The sequence below is a fragment of the Juglans regia genome, chromosome 7, assembly GCF_001411555.2.
Source record: "Juglans regia cultivar Chandler chromosome 7, Walnut 2.0, whole genome shotgun sequence".
NCBI lineage: Eukaryota > Viridiplantae > Streptophyta > Magnoliopsida > Fagales > Juglandaceae > Juglans > Juglans regia.
The window spans coordinates 33,956,958-33,976,565 of NC_049907.1; the positions used below are offsets into that span (position 1 = coordinate 33,956,958).

The 19,608-nt window shown below is 34.0% G+C and overlaps 2 protein-coding genes across 2 annotated transcripts; both read left to right on the forward strand.

The window, feature by feature from the left end:
• Positions 1-759: 759 nt before the first annotated feature.
• On the forward strand, positions 760-7,754 carry LOC108987297 (glyoxysomal fatty acid beta-oxidation multifunctional protein MFP-a-like). Its single transcript, XM_018960184.2, has 18 exons — positions 760-960; positions 3,269-3,340; positions 3,443-3,508; positions 3,603-3,662; positions 3,780-3,847; positions 3,938-4,019; positions 4,184-4,239; positions 4,364-4,666; positions 4,743-4,829; positions 4,990-5,164; positions 5,339-5,460; positions 5,560-5,726; positions 5,813-6,067; positions 6,186-6,307; positions 6,425-6,546; positions 6,679-6,827; positions 6,913-7,051; positions 7,345-7,754. The coding sequence occupies exons 1-18, from the start codon at positions 855-857 to the stop codon at positions 7,378-7,380; spliced, it is 2,187 nt and encodes a 728-aa protein (XP_018815729.2). The 5' UTR covers positions 760-854; the 3' UTR covers positions 7,381-7,754.
• Positions 7,755-9,223: 1,469 nt separating this feature from the next.
• On the forward strand, positions 9,224-17,998 carry LOC108987298 (glyoxysomal fatty acid beta-oxidation multifunctional protein MFP-a-like). Its single transcript, XM_018960186.2, has 18 exons — positions 9,224-9,555; positions 10,351-10,422; positions 10,503-10,568; positions 10,657-10,716; positions 10,821-10,888; positions 10,968-11,049; positions 13,259-13,314; positions 13,423-13,725; positions 13,812-13,898; positions 14,730-14,904; positions 15,485-15,606; positions 15,695-15,858; positions 15,935-16,189; positions 16,275-16,396; positions 16,525-16,646; positions 16,934-17,082; positions 17,160-17,298; positions 17,708-17,998. Exons 1-18 carry the CDS (start codon positions 9,453-9,455, stop codon positions 17,741-17,743), a joined length of 2,181 nt encoding a protein of 726 aa, XP_018815731.1. The 5' UTR covers positions 9,224-9,452; the 3' UTR covers positions 17,744-17,998.
• Positions 17,999-19,608: the final 1,610 nt, after the last annotated feature.

Genomic DNA, 19,608 nt, shown 5'->3' on the forward strand with positions numbered 1-19,608 from the left:
CAAAAACAAACGAGGCAATATATGAATTAATTTCTTACCATGTGAATTAATTTTCTATATAAAAAAAAAATCTAAAACTAAAAATACAAATTAAGATAAAGTATTAGTTACTTTAAGAAAATAACTAAATGCATTATATATATATATATATATAATACACTCAGTCAATTATCACAAGTCATAATACAAATAGTATCAATCATTCGATTCAACATGACTATCTAGTTGATAATTGTTCATGTAGTGGGGATAATGTGTTTGTTAAAAGTTTTATTTTCCATTAATAAATTAATTAAAGGAGAAGAATTCCAAGCTCTATTCAATTATTTTATATGCAGCAATATTCCTCCGTTAATGGGACCCTCATTACTTCACTCTCCATAGAATTCATCAATTCATTGCAGAAATTACATATTAATTTTTAATTTTGCTTCCTTGTTAGAATTTAGGGTTGGTTTGGTTAATAAAATCAAATTATTTTATTTAATTTTTATAATTATTATAATTATTTTAAATTTTTATATAAAATATAATAAATAATTTAATTTTTTTAAATTTTAAAATAAAAAATATATTATAACAATCTTTTATACAATTTTTAATAAAATATCTCGTGAATATAGCCAAACCAGTCTTACAAAACTCCAACGTCACTCTCGGCATGCTCAGTTAGACTCGCACACCACTCCGCCAGGCATCCAGATTATAAAAGCCAACCGCTCAAAGCTAAGACCTCCCATAAGTATTAGCTAGCTTCATTTCTCTGCGCATATTGAGAGAGAGAGACAGACAGACAGACAGAGAGAGATCGTGAAGCAGAGAAGAGAAGCAGCAGAGACATATATATACATATAATGGGTAGCAGTACTGCATATGGAAGAATAGCGATGGAGGTGGGAGCTGATGGGGTTGCTCTCATAACCATTATCAACCCTCCTGTTAATTCCCTCTCCTTTGATGGTACTTTTTTTCCCCTACAAATTATCAGGTCTAAAGCATACATATCTACTATATATAAAATATATATATATATATATAATATATATATTATGCCATTTTTTGCGTTTTTTTTTTCACAAATATATTCATGGATTAATTATGCTGAGACTCTGATCTGCCGGCTTCAATGGAGGTGAAATTTCAATTTGCCTTTGATTACCGGCCGGCCACACGTACATATGAAAAGAAAAATCATTTACGCGTGTGTATATATATATATATAGATTTTTTTTTTCGAGTCTTTGTTTTGTCAAAAACATTTTCATGGATTTATTATGGGCCGGAATAGATATTCATGTATAACTTGTTTCGACGGAGATGACAACCGGTGATGGCCGGGTGGGTATATAGTGGCTGTACATGACCATGCAACCATATAATATCAGCTTAATTTCCTTTAAAATTCTCTGATCATCTGCTTATAAATTAGATGATACTTTTCTTCTTGATCCCATTTACCAGTTTACTAGTCAATATTCATACATGCAGGAAAATCTGGGTGTCGAGAAAATTTACATGCTTTTTTGTCAAGACATGTAAAAAGTCTTCAATTATATATTTAAAAAAAAAAAATCTGTAGACAAATAGTATTAATGTTTAAAAAACGAATAGTTCTGTTATAGCTATTGAAGAAATAGTCGGAATCACTTTATGGAATAGTTTATTTTATTTTATTTTTTTCATGTATTTTTTTAATTATTATAAATATTTTTAAAAAATAAAAAATTCATAATATTATTCAAAAAAATACTTTTTTAATTATTAAATAAAAAAATCATTCGAAATATTTTTTAAATTTCGAATTGAATTAAAGTATTTTTGAAAAAAGAATGAAAAGACACGACCATCGAGGGTGCTTCCACCACAGACAATTTGACCTGTGCCACCACAGAGTGACCAGAAACGGCACTCGAACGTACCATCGCATGTGATAACTTTGGTCAAAGAATGGATTGATCGCAGGCGGCTTGCATGGTGGGATCGATGTTGTTTAATTTTAATCACTCTTTGTTGCCACCATTAATATCACGAAGTAGTTGGTTTTTATTTATTATTATCCATCATTAAAGTTATCTATTTATTTATTTTATATAATCATAGTCTGACCAACGGGTTCCACCACTTTTACAAAGGATGTAAATTAAACAAACTCATTTAACCGTTTGGATAGAAATAATTTCATTTTATTTTATTATTATAATTTTAAAATAATAATAATATTATAAAAATATTATATTCAACTTTTAACTTTTATCTCATTTTTTTTTTACAGATGAGATAAGATAGAGTTGAGATTAAAGTTAAAAGTTAAATAAAATATTATTAGAATATATTTTTTTAAGATTATTTTTATTTTAAAATTTGAAACAATTGAATTGTTTATTTTATTTTATATGAAAATTTAAAAAAATTATAATAATTAGATGAGATGAGATAAATTAAGAGTAGTTATGAAAATAAACGAGATTTAAAACCATCTCATTTCATCTCATTATTTAAATGAGACTAACCATTCTACCATGAAATTTGTAAAAGCTCCCAAAATCCGGATACTTGTAGCTAGCAGTACTAATACATCTTCTTCTTTTTTTTCTTTAAAAAAAAAAAAAAAAAGGCATTTACTTACCGGCCAAGTGATCAATTGCTTGCGTCTTTACAATTTGCGTCTCAGCAAATGATAAATTGGATAGACAGAGGAATGATTAATTAAAGTTGCTCTAAAATATTCAAAAGTTTTCAAATATAATATTTCATTAGCTTTTACAATAAAATAAACATTTATAGATATATTTTAAAATTCTCTTGCATAAGAATTATAAATATTAGATATTTATTTTTGTCACAAACACTGGATCGATGCAACGACCACGGGATAATATATCTGTGCTTAAATCAAGGTTCTCATAACTTATTTTTCGAATTTGAGAGTGTCAAATAGGAGAGATAAAAATATATAAGGAGACCTATATATAATATTTATTAAAAATATTGAGAAGGCACAAGCTAAATTAGAGAAAGAAGTTAAAAAATATTCTGCTTGGCTCTGGATCATTGTTGTTTCATGATCGAAATGTTTCAATCGACCACCTTGCGATCGAGTAGGATTAATGATACTACAGGGCTAACCTTTTCGTTTACAAACCCATGCATGGTTGCTAATTAAAGAACTCATGTTGTTCTGTCTCCCGGTTAAGAATATCGGAGTTTTTTGACTAATCGATATGATGAAGTAACTCTCTCTCTCTCTCTCTCTCTCTCTCTCTGTCAGTGATGCGCAGCATGAAAGACAGTTATGAGGAGGCATTACGAAGAGATGATGTGAAGGCAATTGTTATTACAGGTGAGTGTGGAGATATGTCAATTTGTCCTTGTTGTGCATGACTGAAGTTATTTGAGATCTGGAGCTAATAATATCCTATACATGATCATGTAATTGGAACAGGAGCGAAGGGCAATTTTGCTGGGGGGTTTGATGTTTCAGCTATTGGAGGATGTCAGGAGGGAACGAGTATGTTTTCCCTTCTTTTTGTTTTGCTTTATCGAAGTACTTCGACCAGCTTGTTTTATAAGTGAATGAAGTCTCAACGTTTATGTGTTTTCAGGGGAGACAGAACAAAGGCCTGGCTATTTAGCTGTAGATGTTATCACTGACATTTTCGAAGGTACGTATATATTCCGGATTTTATCTCTGTCCTCGTTATTTCGGGTTGTTCTTCGAAGACAGTACTACTCGATCTATGTTCGTTATTTGACTGCTAATTGCTTTTGTCTAATTTCAGCTGCGAGAAAGCCTTCAGTTGCTGCCATTGATGGGCTTACCATAGGTGGAGGATTAGAGATTGCAATGGTATGTGCCGAAATTCAATTCCTTCGGACTAGAATCTTCTCTATCAAGTACTTCTTTTACATAATCTTTTTTATGTTTTTGTTTTATCAGGCATGCCATGCTAGAATATCAACTCCAACTGCGCAATTAGGGTTGCCTGAACTGACGCTTGGAATAATTCCTGGACTTGGGGGTATGGCTGTAGTGCTTTATCATTTATGTTCATCTCTCTCTTTGTTTTTTTAAGAAATCATCAAATGGATTTGGAGAAAAAGAATGAAATATTTTCTTTTTATTGAGATTCTATGGAATTATTATATGTGCACGTCTAACATGCTAGCTACTGATATGGCTCAGGAACACAGAGACTTCCACGTCTTGTTGGTCTCTCAAAGGCGCTTGATATGATGCTGGTATGCTTGATCTGATTAATCTTTTCTTTTGCTTGCCTTTTTTATTTGGCAAGCTAGCGACAGAAATCGCATTCATTTTTTTTTTCTCAAATTCTCTATCCCCTCTTGGGGTGCGCTCAAACAGATGTCAGAGCTAGTCAAAGGGGATGAAGCTTTTACTTTTGGTCTCGTGGATGCCATTGTTTCACCTGATGAGTTGTTAAAAACTGCACGTCAATGGGCCCTTGATATCTTCGACTCCAGAAGGCCATGGGTTACCACTCTTCACAAGACCGACAAGATAGAACCCCTTGGGGAAGCAAGGGATTTACTCAAGGTTGCCAGAGCTCAGGCCCAGAAACAGGCTTCCAATCTTAAACACCCATTGATTTGCATTGATGTTATCGAAGAGGGTATAGTTCGAGGTCCCCTCGCAGGACTATGGAAGGTCCTTATCTGTCTCTAATATTTTCTTAGTATAACAGTGAAGTGCAACTGCTTGATGTTGTGTCTGATTTTGGCAGGAAGCGGAAGCTTTTCAAGAACTTCTGTATTCTGACACTTCCAAGAGTTTGGTCCATATCTTCTTCGCTCAAAATGGAACATCAAAGGTTTGAAAAATATATTTTTATTGACAGAGCATAGTTGATTCATCCTCAAATAGTGAGAAAGAGAACCTTGCATATAGGTTTTTATTTTTTCTCTATATATATAGTCCAATGTCCTGAGGTTAATTTCCTAAAAAAGCCCTCTTTACATAACCTTAAACAGGTACCTGGAGTTACTGATGTCGGTTTAGTTCCAAGACCAGTGAATAAGATTGCTGTCGTTGGTGGAGGACTAATTGGCTCTGCAATAGCAACGGCATTAATTCTTAGTAATTATAAAGTAATCCTTAAAGAAGTAGATGAAAAGTTCTTGCAGGCTGCGATTGGTAGAGTCAGAGGTGAGTCTAGAATCCCATATTTGCATTATAGTTTCTTATTAATTCTGAAAAGGAACTCCTGTTTGTTTTTGTGTGTATATTATAGCTTCCATTCTTGTGGACAGAAAATTCCAATTGGTCTTTGTTTCTAAAAAGTTAAAATTTTCTTGTGTAATATTTCTTTTCATTGATCAGCCGACCTGCAAAGCAGTTTGAAGAAAGGGAAAATGTCTAGTGAGAAGTTTGAGAAAACCATCTCTCTTCTCAATGGTGTCCTTGACTATGAAAGCTTTGAAGATGTGGACATGGTGATTGAGGTAGTTCACAATGCCATTTAGTTTGCCTTTATCATTGTTGTTTATTCAGAAAGCTGGTGAAAAAGAGATTCAATATTTGTTGTTTGACACATGGAACAGGCTGTTACAGAGGATGTTTCTTTGAAGCAACAAACTTTTGCTGATCTTGAAAAGTATTGCCCACCACATTGCATATTTGCAAGTAGCGATTGCACAATTGACTTGAACCTGATTGCAGCAGATAGGACAAAGTCAAAAGATCGTATAGTTGGATCTCATTTCTTCAGGTAGTGCCAGATCTACCATTGTCGTTTTCCCTTCTGCAATCCATTTTGCTCAAGTCTTAACCATTTAGTTATATGCTTCTATGCAGTCCGGTTCATGCCACGCCAATTTTGGAAATTGCTCACACTAAGCAGACGTCTCCTCAAGTGATTGTTGACTTGATACATGTTGGGAAAAGTATGAGGAAAACTCCAGTAGTAGTTGGAAATGGCCCTGGATATGCCATAAACAGGATGTTCTTCCCTTATACACAAGCGGCTCTTTTGCTCGTTGAGCGTGGTACTGATCTCTATCAGATTGATGGGGCTATTACCAACTTCGGAATGCCAATGGGCCCTTTCAGGTTTTTAATTCATACCTAAAATTATGACACAAGTAAATATTGATCTTGTTGTTGCCTCTTAATGTGATCCAATTGCATTCACTTAACTGGCTTTGTTGTTTCTATTTTATCCATGCAGATTGGCTGATCTGGTTGGCCTCGGTGTTGCAATTGAGACTGGCAAGCAATTTGTTCAGAATTTTCCTGAGCGAACATATAAGTCAATGCTTATCTCACTTTTACAGGAGGACAAGAGAGCAGGTATGAGTTTGTTGTTGAAACTGAAAGGAAAAAGGGATTAACCTATTGAGTTAAATCTATTCAAATGTCAGTGTGGATCTTTAACACTTTCTTGGTTTGCCATGGACTCTGTCTCAGGTGAGACTACTCACAAAGGGTTCTATGTGTATGATGAGGAACTCAATGCTAGCCCTGATTCTGAATTGGAAAAATATATCGAGAAGTCAAGGAGCATTTCTGGAGTAACCATTGACCCTAAGGTCTTCCTCTCTCTCTCTCTCACACACACACACAGAGATTAGCACACGTACCTGCCGATATAACATCTATATTTGGAGTCTGTCCCCCTCCCTCACTCTTCTAATTTTTCTTGAAATTGAACTTGGAAACAGCTAATGAAGGTAACAGAAAAGGATATTGTGGAGATGATATTCTTCCCCGTGGTGAATGAGGCCTGCCGAGTCCTTGCTGAAGGTATTGTAATCAATGCAGCAGACCTTGACGTTGTTGCCGTTATGGGCATGGGTTTCCCACCTTACAGGTTTGTAAACTTCATTGGTTTAATGCAAGTTCCTGCTCAACTTCATGAAATTGTAGCTAAACCTGCTGGGGTTACATTTGATCAGGGGAGGTATTATGTTCTGGGCTGATTCTATCGGATCCAAATACATTTATTCAAGATTGGAGGAATGGTCAAAGATATATGGAGAATTCTTCAAGCCCTGTGCCTATTTGGCTGAAAGAGCTGCCAAGGGGACTCCTCTGGTGAGATATCTATAACTGAATTTTGTCTATCCACTAAATGTAGCAATGAAGCTCTTTGATATTTACAAATCCTTGACGGATAACAGTAATAGATTACAAGAAGTGAAATCCATGCCCGCATGCATGGGGCTTAGTATTGTCAAAAAATCTTTGCTGAACCCGCATAGCTTTCCACTGTTGAATGGACCTAAGCCATTCAACAGTGGAAACCGCTTGCATACTCATTCGCTTTCATGCAACACATGCAGCACACACTATTAACTCCTAATGGTTCTTTCACCGTTTGGTTGCAGAGTTCTCCAGTGCAGCAAGCAGCACCTCAATTGTAAGATCGATTTACTGGGTTGCATCGCCTGCTTGGTTCAAAAATCTCCTTGTATTCTTCCACAAGCCTCGGTCCCACAAGCATTTAGACCAATTACACAAGTGAGACCATCTTCACCAACAAGCAACAACCCCTTCGACCAATTGCAGTCAAGCGTACCATCAAAATGTTAACGATTTACTCGTGTGGATAATGATGACAGACCATCAAATAATGCTGCTGAAGATGTCGAGGATATCATCTAATCTCTACTGCCAGTTGTCACTCAGCTTTTGGAGCTCATCTCTCTGTTAAATCTCGTTGTAGATTATATCATTTTCATCTCTTATGTAAGAATCCAAATAAAATAAATAAATAAATAATGATACAGATATTATGTAATCGTCTTAAAAAAATTAATATTATTTAAAAATTAATATTTTTTTTTTGTAAGTTTCATATTTATTTATTTTTTAAAATAATTATATGATATTTATATATTCACGATTACAATTATTATTTCTTAAATAAAAATGGGTGAGCATCAAAATATAAGAGAAATGATACAGGCAGTCGTAAGTGTATAAATGTCTTGCAGTCGCTTTGAAAAAAATGAATAAATATAAGATCTACATGAAAAGAAGTTAATTTTTTAATAATAAATCTCATTCTTTTTTAAAATAATTATACGATATTTACGCATTCTATCACTATATATAGAAGTATTCAAAATAGAAATATTAATGTAAAAATAAAATAAGGGTAATTATACTTGTAACCGGTTCATTACTTATTTATTATTTATATTATATTTAATTTTTTTATTATTTTATTATTTTTTAAAATATTTTTTAAAATTTTTAATCATTAAAAAAATTATATAATTTTTCTAATAATTATTTTTCTAACTATAAACTAAAATTAAAAAATTAAAAAAAAATAATAAAAACTAGTAATCCTATTATTTTTCATAAAATAAATCCTTGGTTAATTTTGATACATTGCTGAAGCAAGCAGACACCGTGGATAAGATTGCGGCGGTGCATCGACAATCGTGTAACCTTGGAAACATCACCTGCTTGCTCATTCTCATCCGATCCGCCATTTGTAAAAGATAAAAATAAATAAACATAATCATTTTTCTTTCCCAGAGGAATTACTTATTGTAACGTCAGGCAGGCAGGCAGGCAGTCAATCAGATAGACCACGACATTTTCGTATTATCCCTACGTGGCTTGCCGTTGGAGAAACACGACCCTCGTGAGGATTTTGAATCTTTCAACGAAAAAAATACTTTGATTTTGTTTTTATAAAACAAAAGACGTATCACAAATGAGGAAGCTCCACTTGCCACCACAATCCGTGAGAAACTTGAAAATATAATAAATAATTTAATTTTTTTAAATCTTAATTTAACTTTTTTAAATCTCAATACAATAATAATACTAAAATATAATATTTTAAACATTAAAATAAAATATAAAATTTTCATCTCATCCCTCAAACCTACCCTTAATGATAGTTATATTGTGAAACAGTCCCTTAATATGAAAAAAATTAAAACTTAGATCTCAAAGCTAGTTGACTTTTTTCCCTGATCTTGAATTAAGCTTGATCCGCATGTAATTAGTCTTGATAGGAATTTTTTAATACACCCAAAACATTGCAACGGGGCGATGTGAAATCGTTTTTCATCAATTACCATAAAACTATTAATATTTAATTTATTTCAAAAGTGATTCTACGATAAATAGGACAATAGCTAATGGAGCGTGCCGCGACTCTCGAGGAGCAGGAATGGGATTAACGAACCTCCTCATCCATAGAGATATGTATATATACGCCACGGCCACTGGGTTCGACATTTCCATTTGTTGGTTCCAAGATAGCCTTTCCTTGTTAAACTCCATCCAAAACGTCACTATTTACGGTTATTCGCACACACTCACTTCCTCTATCGAGAATTAAAAGCCCGAACAAACCCATCCGATACCTAAAAGCTACGAGTACGACTGACTTCAATTATTTGTACCGAGTGCCACAGAGAGAGAGAGAGAGAGAGAGAGAGAGAAGCATACCAGATACCAAAGATACGTAATGGGTAGCGGTGCAAAGGGAAGAACGGTCATGGAGGTGGGAGCCGATGGGGTGGCTCTCATAACCCTAATCAACCCTCCTGTTAATTCCCTCTCCTTTGATGGTATACTTTTTCCTTGATCCAAACTCTTATCATGGTTGCCCTTTTCCCTCATACCCATTTAAAATTAGAACTGTGTTTTGTGCCTTTGTTCTTCGTTTTTGGGTTTTTTTTTTTTTTTTACAAGCAGCTCCCACTGCTTATTTTCCTCTTCATGTTTATTCAGGGAGAATTAAACTTGCATGCGTTATTAGTTTTCATTTCTTACCGCGTTCTCAAATTCAGTTGAATTTTGGTTGATTTTGCCAATTCTGTTTGGGGTGGATTTTTGGAAACCTTTTTTTTTTGTGGGTAGAGGATGATAATTAATAATATGATATCAATCAGCGGGATCAAAACAATTTTTTTATTTTACAGATAAATTGGCTGTTGTTTGTGTTATTTGCAGTTGTAATACCGCATTAGACGTTATGAGTAGTGGAAAGGGCTGTGAAATTTAAACTAAGATTAGTTGTTTAGATGTCAGGCCCTTTATTTGGTGAATTATGTGTCTTTTTCTGGTTAGATGTATCTCGTGTATACTTTCTGTGTACATGGAAAAAACCTCTTTTGATCATTAATAAAGCCTTAACTTGGTGAAGGATTAAATATTTCTGGTCCTAAAAGTTTGATTCACTTTGGGCTTTTTTCAATGATAAATAAAAATTCATATTTGAATCAATAGAATCCGACTCCACTTGCCCTATTTCCTGGCATTTTCTCCAAAGTTTGAGTCGGTGCACGGCGAGAACATTAGTCTTATCTTCAAAAGAATATTGGAATTTTAATTAATCTGATCTCTCTCTCTCTCTCTCTCAGTGTTGCGCAGCTTAAAGGACTGTTATGAGGAGGCCTTAAGAAGAGACGATGTGAAGGCCATCGTTGTAACCGGTGAGTCTGAAGATTTGTTAATATGTCTTGTCCAGCATTGTTGTTGATTGTGATATGAAGCTAGCATCTTATGTGAGCAGGCGCAAAGGGCAAGTTTTCTGGTGGCTTTGATATTGGAGCTTTTGAAGGATTTCGAAATGGATCAAGTACGGTAGCTGTTTTCCATGTTTAATATTCTGCTAACTGCAAATTCTCTCTTGGTTCCTGAAATCATGATTTGTTTTGTGTTTATAGTGGGGAGAGAAACGAAACCTGGCTATATATCTATAGAGATTATTACCGACACGGTAGAAGGTACATATTTGGATTTTATCCGAGTTCTTGTTGTTTAAGAACTGTTCTCCAAGGAAATTGCTTGATAACTGTTCACAAATTGATCACCTGCTTTTGTTTTTCAGCTGCAAGAAAGCCTTCAGTTGCTGCCATCGATGGCCTTGCTTTAGGTGGAGGATTAGAGGTTGCAATGGTATGTATTTCCATCTCTCTTGAACTGGAGGCGTATCTTTGAACTTTGTTGTTTCATCATTCTCAGTTTTCTGTATCAGGCATGCCATGCTAGAATATCGACTCCCGCTGCTCAATTAGGGTTGCCTGAACTTCAGCTTGGATTAATTCCTGGATTTGGAGGTAAGCCTGCTTTGTCCTTTTTATTTTGATTTTTAATATATACTACTGATGAAATCATTATGTTTAATCTGTTTTCTATGTTTGAATCAGAACTTTGAAGTCATTGTTTTGCAGTTTCTATTTTTTGATAAGTAACAGCAACACTGTAAGATAGAAATTGCAGTTTCTATTTGTTGGGGTGTGTCCACAATACCGCTCCTGCAACTGTTCTAAAAACAGGTCAGCAGGGTGCGATGTCAAATTCCATAAAAGACTTGAGTGCGTCTTCCCTAACACCAATTGGTTTTAGGTAGATTCGTAGCTCACGATCTGACACTATTGATATGTAAAGTGGGTATCTTCAAAACGAAGATCCTAGATGCATATTTTCTATCAAAATCTAGATAATCGATTTCATTATTTTGCATCGATCTTCCAACATGGAACAAATTTTGAATGGTGCTACCTTTGAAGTGCACTTGTTTAGCCTTGTTGAGTTGGCACTTAGGCAGGCTTTTAAAGGACAGCAGCATGAGATGGCTCCTCCACAGAAGTGAGCAGAATTATGGCTATCAATTGGGAAGATAGAAGTAGCCCATATACAATCAAGCTAGCAAATGATAATACTAAACTTGTGTAGTGCAAGAGATCAAATTAGACAAATGAAGCATTTGTGAGACATTAAGATACAGCATTTTTGGAAGAAAATCGTGAAAGGGAGTAGGTTAAGATTTTTTTGTCCTGTAGCTGACCAGAGAGGCACAATAAGGATGAGGGAAGGATAAAAGAGAAATACAGGTAGGGGCTGTGCATTGTGAGAACTATATTATGGACCTATGTTAAGATGATTAGATTTTAATTATCAAAAGAATAATTCAGTAGGCTGACCACAAAACTGGTGAGAGCATGTTTTTTACTCAAGTAGAGATGGTATATCTTTTGGATTTTGTTTATGGTCTTGTCCTGAGGATGGCTCATCATTTGAGTCATATTTTATTAGACAAGCAGAATGGCTTAGCCAATCACATCATACTTGTTTCTTTTTTGGGTAAATTACAGTATATGTCGTTCATTATTAACTTCTGTAATGTACATAAATACATACAGATTTAACTGCACAAAAACATATATATTTTTATTAACTATAATTGGATTCCCTTGAACTTAGTCATGCTATTTTAAACAAGAAGCATAATTTTGTCCTCTGGTTTCTTCTTTCGAAGACTTTGCCCATTTACATTAGTGCGAAGGGCATTCTTTTAAAGTATTGGCTACAATAATCAACTAGATCTTGTCAAGCAACATATGAAAAATAGATTTGACCAATGGTGTTGCCAGTCTGATGGATTCGAAAATGAGTTGAGATGGGTTGTGAATAGTAGTGAGATGAGTTGTGAATAGTAGTGAGATTTATGAGTTAAAGTTGCTGAATAGTAGTGAATAGTAGTGAGATGAGTTGAGATGGGCTGCGAATACAAACGAGGCCTTAAAATCAATTCCATAGACCTTTTTTTTCCATAGTCTTTAATTACTTAGGCTTTGAGAAGTCAATGCAAAAAGGAAAGAGAAAAAGAATAATACATGCATATAGAAGTTTGTTATGAAAATCTTCTGGAATCATTACTCATGTTTGGATTACAGTATATGTCGTTCATTATTAACTTCTGTAATGTACATAAATACATACAGATTTAACTGCACAAAAACATATATATTTTTATTAACTATAATTGGATTCCCTTGAACTTAGTCATGCTATTTTAAACAAGAAGCATAATTTTGTCCTCTGGTTTCTTCTTTCGAAGACTTTGCCCATTTACATTAGTGCGAAGGCATTCTTTTAAAGTATTGGCTACAATAATCAACTAGATCTTGTCAAGCAACCTATGAAAAATAGATTTGACCAATGGTGTTGCCAGTCTGATGGATTCGAAGATGAGTTGAGATGGGTTGTGAATAGTAGTGAGATGAGTTGTGAATAGTAGTGAGATTTGTGAGTTAAAGTTGCTGAATAGTAGTGAGATGAGTTGAGATGAGTTGAGATGGGCTGTGAATACAAACGAGGCCTTAGAGTCAATTCCATTGACCTTTTTTTTCCATAGTCTTTAATTACTTAGGCTTTGAGAAGTCAATGCAAAAAGGAAAGAGAAAAAGAATAATACATGTATAAAGAAGTTTGTTATGAAAATCTTCTGGAATCATTACTCATGTTGGCATACTCCATATCCAGGAACACAACGGCTTCCACGTCTTGTTGGTCTCTCAAAAGCACTTGAAATGATGCTGGTACGTTTTGATTTTCCTTTTCTCTTGCTTGGCTCTATTGATTTTGAGTGCTAGGAATACAAATTTCAATAATCTCTCTGTATCACCTCTGGGTGGGTGCTTTAATAGATGTCAAAGCCAGTCAAAGGAGAGGAGGCCCATACTTTGGGCCTTGTGGATGCAATTGTTTCACGTGATGAGTTGGTAAATATTGCACGTCAGTGGGCTCTGGATATCTTTCACCGTAGAAGACCATGGGTTGCTAGTCTTTACAAGACCGACAAGATAGAGCCCCTTGGAGAAGCGAGGGAAATACTGAAATTTGCAAGAGCTCAGGCCCGGAAGCAGGCTCCCAATCTCAAACACCCATTGGTTTGCATTGATGCCATTGAAGAGGGTATAGTATCTGGTCCCCGGGCTGGACTCTGGAAGGTTCTTATTTGCCTCTACTTGTCCATTTTTTCCCCTTCAAAAAGCAGTGACATGCAACAGCTTGATGGTGTGTATGATATTGGCAGGAGGCTGAAGCTTTTCAAGCACTTCCACATTCTGACACTTCCAAGAGTTTGGTGCATATCTTCTTTGCTCAACGTGGAACGTCAAAGGTTCGAGAATGAAAATTTTATTTTTCTTGAGCATTGTTGATTAATATTCTAATTGTACGGAGAAGAACCCTCAAATAGGTTTTTTTTTTTTTAACAATATATACTAATCAAGACTTTAATTCTTCTCCTGTTGAAACCTGTTTGTGGACGAAGACAAATGTGTAGTCTTATTATTATGGAAGATTTAATTTTGAATAAAGCTTTGGCTACTCAAGTAGTGGAATTGAGTTAATAGCCGTATAAGAAAGTTTGGAGTCATATTGGGTAGTATGATGTTGAATATGTTTTTTTAAATCGGTAAACAAGATTTTATTGATCATGTTGGAATATGTTGGCATTAACTTGTTTATGAGAATGCTTCTCCTAATTTCTAAGTGCTCTGTCATTCATTATGCTACTCTTGTGTGTAGTTTAGCTGGCAGTTAAGTGGACCAGACCATCCTGGGTGGTTAAACTGAATGCCTTATGATAAACATTTAATCATATTGGTGTTTCCTTAAAAACTTGGCCCTTGAGAATCAGAAATTTGAGGTTCAGCTTCAGGTTTCAGAGATTGGTAGTTCTGTTCCTTGTAACTCGTAGTCAGGAGCTTGGATAGATCTATACATTTGTTAATCTAATAGTCTTGGTCAATCATGAATTTTGGCTTTTTATTCCTTTTTGTAATGATCTTATGGATTCAGTCCTATGTCAGAGAATAAGGGTAATCCAGGTTACTCCTTGCAAACTTGTTTACAAACATATCTTCTACTTTTTAAGCTTCCTAGATTTTCCTTATTGGAAAAATAAGACAAACTTTCTGAGATTGTCTCTTCTCATAACCTTAAACAGGTACCGGGGATTACTGATATTGGTTTAGTGCCAAGACAAGTTAATAAGGTCGCTATTCTTGGTGGAGGACTAATGGGCTCTGGAATAGCAACAGCATTGATTCTTAGTAATTATCCAGTCATCCTTAAAGAAGTAAACGACAAGTTCTTGCAGGCTGGGATTGGTAGAGTGAGAGGTGAGGCTAGCATTCCCATCTTCAGATTATTGTTCTAATTAGTTTCTCTGAGGATTTCAGCATGGCTTTTGTTTCTAAATGTTGTAAAGTACTGCTTCATACACTTATTGAAAAAAAAAAAAAAGATTCCTCTATAGTTCCTGGGGCCTCATTTGGTTACACAGATAAGATGAGATAAGAAATCTGTGAATAGTAGTGAGATTTGTGAATAGTAGTGAAATGGTTTGAGTTAAGATATATTATGGGGTTTTGGGAAATGAGAGAGTTGAATAAAAATATTATAAATTTCAAATATTGTCAGAATATAATTTTTTAATATAATTTTTGTTTTAGGACTTGAAAAAGTTGAATTGTTTTTGTGTTTTGTTTGGAAGTTTGAAAAAGTTGAAAATTTAAAATTGAAAAGTGTTTATGTTTGAATGGTGTTTAGTTGTTGAGATTAGATGAGATGAGATGGGTTGAGACCATTTGTGAAACCAAATGGGGCCTAAATAGATTCTGCTCTGGTAAACATAAATTCCAGTTAGTGTTTGTTTTTAAAATGTTAATTTCTTCTTTTACAATATTCCTTTTCATCCAGCCAATTTGCAAAGCCGAGTGAAGAAAGGGAAAATGTCTCAAGAGAAGTTTGAGAAAACCATATCTCTTCTCAAAGGTGCCCTTGACTATGAAAGCTTTAAAGATGTGGACATGGTGATTGAGGTGATTACAATGCATTGGTTTATATTTGTCATTGTTGTTTATTCAGAATGGGAAAATATTAACTATTTGTTGTTGATGCTTGGAACAGGCTGTAATTGAGAATGTTTCTTTAAAGCAACAAATTTTTGCTGATCTTGAGAAGTATTGCCCACCACATTGCATACTTGCCAGTAACACCTCCACAATTGACTTGAACCTGATTGGAGAAAAGACAAGATCCCAAAATCGGATTGTGGGAGCTCATTTCTTTAGGTAGTACCAGATTTACACTTATATTTCTGTCTGCAATTTTGTTTTGGACAACCATTTAGTTATGCTTCTCATGCAGTCCGGCTCATGTCATGCCACTTCTAGAAATTGTTCGTACTAAGCAGACATCTCCCCAAGTAATTGTTGACTTGCTAGATGTTGGTAAAAAAATTAAGAAGACTCCAGTGGTGGTTGGAAACTGCACAGGCTTTGCTGTCAACAGGATGTTCTTCCCTTATTCACAAGCTGCTATTTTGCTTGTTGAGCATGGTACAGATCCCTATCAGATCGATAGGGCAAGTACCAAGTTTGGAATGCCAATGGGACCTTTCAGGTTTAACATCTTTATCCTTTTATTGCTTCTTAAAATGATCTAATGTGTTGCTAACTGGCCCTGACATTTTATTCTCTTCATGCAGATTAGCTGACCTGGTTGGTTTTGGTGTTGCAATTGCAACTGGCATGCAATATATCGAGCATTTTCCTGAGAGAACTTATAAATCGATGCTTATACCACTTATGCAAGAGGATAAGAGATCAGGTACAAGTTTTTTTTTTTTTGTTAAAAGTGAAGGGTCAGGTGGTTAAATTATTGATTAAAATTACTCATATTCAGTAATCAGTATGCAGCTTTAAGTATTTCTTGGTTTACCATACACTCTTCTCCAGGTCAGTCTACTCGCAAAGGGTTCTATATATATGATGAGAAGCGCAAAGCTAGCCCAGATCCTGAATTATATAAATATATTGAGAAGTCAAGGAGCATTTCTGGTGTAACCATTGACCCTAAGGTCTCTCTCTCCCTCTCCCTCCCTCTCTCTCTCCCACACATGCGCGACACACACCCACCCCTAAAGATGCACACGGTGTATTGTCACGTAATCAACTTTGGTGTCTGGCCTGTTTTACTATACTGGGGGATGTAAGGAGATATGGTACTGCAATGTTAAACTGCAAAATGGAGATGGCCTGAATTGTATGTGCGCATGTGAAACATATATATATATATAAGATAATATTAATGGTGTAATATGGAAGTGTCCTATCTCCTCATTTTTAATAAATTGAACTTGGACAGCTAGTGAAGTTACCAGAAAAGGATATTGTGGAGATGATATTCTTACCAGTGGTAAATGAGGCCTGCCGAGTCCTTGCCGAGGGTATTGCAGTCAAAGCAGCGGACCTTGACATCGCTGCTGTCATGGGCATGGGTTTCCCACCTTACAGGTTTGTAATTTTCATTGGTTTTGCAAGAGGTCTCAACACTATAAATCGTGCTAACCCTGTGGGTTACGTTTGATCAGGGGGGGTATTATGTTCTGGGCTGATTCTCTTGGATCTAAATACATCTATTCGAGATTGGAGGAATGGTCAAGGTTGTATGGAGAATTCTTCAAGCCTTGTGCCTATTTGGCTGAAAGAGCTGCCAAGGGGGCTCCTCTGGTGAGAAATCGGAAATCATATTTTGCCTAATCTCTAAAAATTGAAATGAAGCCCATGCATGTACTTCGGGGCTAGGGATTACCTCCAATTTTGAACTGAATTAAATCCTTTGGGACTTGGGATTGCCTATTATTTTTAGTTGATTTAGGCTGTAAATTCCACTCTTGGAAACTCCTCTGATTGGTACTTATTTATGATCTAGGAATCACATATTAGATCTCACTCTCATACTACAATATACATGATCTATAATGGGTCAAGATTAATATGGCCACGTTCAGTACACAAATTTTAGAAATATCGATCTGGTTTGAAGAGTTAAATTATTTTAGTTGTAAACATTGTAAATTTGTAACCCCCATGGCTGGCCCTTGCTCACTGTTATTTTTCTCTCTGATGGTTCTTGCAGAGTGCTCCGGCGGAGCAAGCAAAATCTCGGTTGTAGATCTTCTGCTCATTTCTTTGCCGGCCGAGAATTTCCTTATTTGTTGTTTTCTTATGCTATATTTTTAATTTTTCTGCAATCCTTTTTCCCTTCACCTCCAATAGATAGATGGCTCAGGAGGAGCTAAATAACGTATGAGATGGGAGAGACTATTAGCATTTCAAGTTTATATGGGCATTCATAATAAAATGCTCAAGTGTTACAGTTAAACTACCTTTCATAATCTGTTATCACAATAGCATTGGTTTCTCTACATGTATTTTCAAAATCATATTTTTTAAAGATTGATTTTGCATATTAAGAAAAAATTTCACATTTATCTTTGAATTAAATAATAATAAATTATTTTTATTTTTTATTTTTTATATATATTTTATAATTAGCACCATGTGCTCAAAAATATCAATTTCATATATTTAAATATTATCAATTTCATATAGCAAAATGATTAATTTTATTAATAAATATTAATATGTATTAAAAAATATTTTGTATCATCAACTTAATATAAATTTTATATATTAAAATCATCTTAAAATAAATTTTAATGGGTAGGAAAGAGAAAAACAGTAAAATAATTTGAAGAAATATTATTTATAGTTATGCAAAATTTTAAACATACATAATTCAATGTATACTAATTTAGAGAGAGATTATGTAAATATAAAGATGAATATAAAAATGCATGAGCCATTATTAATGTTCTATCAACCACATTTTGCGTTTATTTGAATTTAGAATATGTTCAGCCTCGTACCTTTTTACCTTCAGAAAGTGTTGTTCCTGTAATTGCAAATAATCATACCTCTTAGTATTTGTTTATTATTATTTTTAATTAAAAAAATCCTTTGATAAGACAAAAGATCAAGCGCAATGAGACATATAAAACCTTGATGAGAAATTGCTTTGCCTTAATGGAATATCTTCGATCCCTTTTAACAATAGGACATGTAGGGACATTTGTAATTAGAGAAATGCTTTAATTACAAAAATATTTTATAAAATAAATTTATAAATTAACGTGATTTGATATGATGTATATATAAAATTATTTTTATTGTAAAGTAGATCATCGTATAATACAAAATTGAGGCCAAATTACTCTATATTTAAAAACTTCAAACGCTGATTATGAAACTTCCATTGCGGTGGCCAATTAGACATGCAAGAAGTTCTATATTTCCAATACCATATATATGATTTTCATTGATGTTCCTGTGTAGTATACGTGGAGCAATTTGCGAGTAAGAGTAATGACATTGATTTCATCAAATTTATTTTTAAAATTTGATGAAAAGTATATAATTTTCATAAATTCAAAATCTTATTAGTCATAACCCCACATTGGATTAACTATTGGATTAGTCAAAATAATAATATAATAATATTTTTTTAATAATAATATTTTAATTATTTTTTCATATTTTATAATTACACTAATGTTAATTAATAATTTAATTTTATACTTAATTATTGTTTTCCAGCTTAAATATATTATGGCTCAAAATTAGAAAACAATCATTTAAATAAATAAAATAATGGTTATAATGTGAATAGTTCTTCAAATTTGGAGATGAACTTAAATGTGTTGTAACTCAAAGTTGGAGATTTTAGTATATACTGAATCCAATGCAATGATTTTAAAAACAAATTCATCAAATTTTAAACATGACACTCATTTGATGAATCCAATGTTAATGCTCTAAAAGCACTCTCAATAGATTTTTTATCTTATCCCTTAAAATACATCACCAATACTCATTTTTTCTATTTTACAAACTTTTACAATATGTTATCCATCAGCTTATCTATTTTTTCTCTATATCATTTAAATATTTTTTTTCTTTTTAAATATTCATTTCTAC

Coding starts and splice junctions, on each gene's coding strand:
- LOC108987297 (XM_018960184.2), top strand. CDS start 855: ATGGGTAGCAGTACTGCATATGGAAGAATAGCGATGGAGGTGGGAGCT. Junction 3,509..3,602: donor AGGATGTCAGGAGGGAACGA/GTATGTTTTCCC, acceptor ATGTGTTTTCAG/GGGAGACAGAACAAAGGCCT. Junction 6,547..6,678: donor GAGTAACCATTGACCCTAAG/GTCTTCCTCTCT, acceptor ACTTGGAAACAG/CTAATGAAGGTAACAGAAAA.
- LOC108987298 (XM_018960186.2), top strand. CDS start 9,453: ATGGGTAGCGGTGCAAAGGGAAGAACGGTCATGGAGGTGGGAGCCGAT. Junction 10,717..10,820: donor TATTACCGACACGGTAGAAG/GTACATATTTGG, acceptor TTTGTTTTTCAG/CTGCAAGAAAGCCTTCAGTT. Junction 16,190..16,274: donor ATGCCAATGGGACCTTTCAG/GTTTAACATCTT, acceptor CTCTTCATGCAG/ATTAGCTGACCTGGTTGGTT.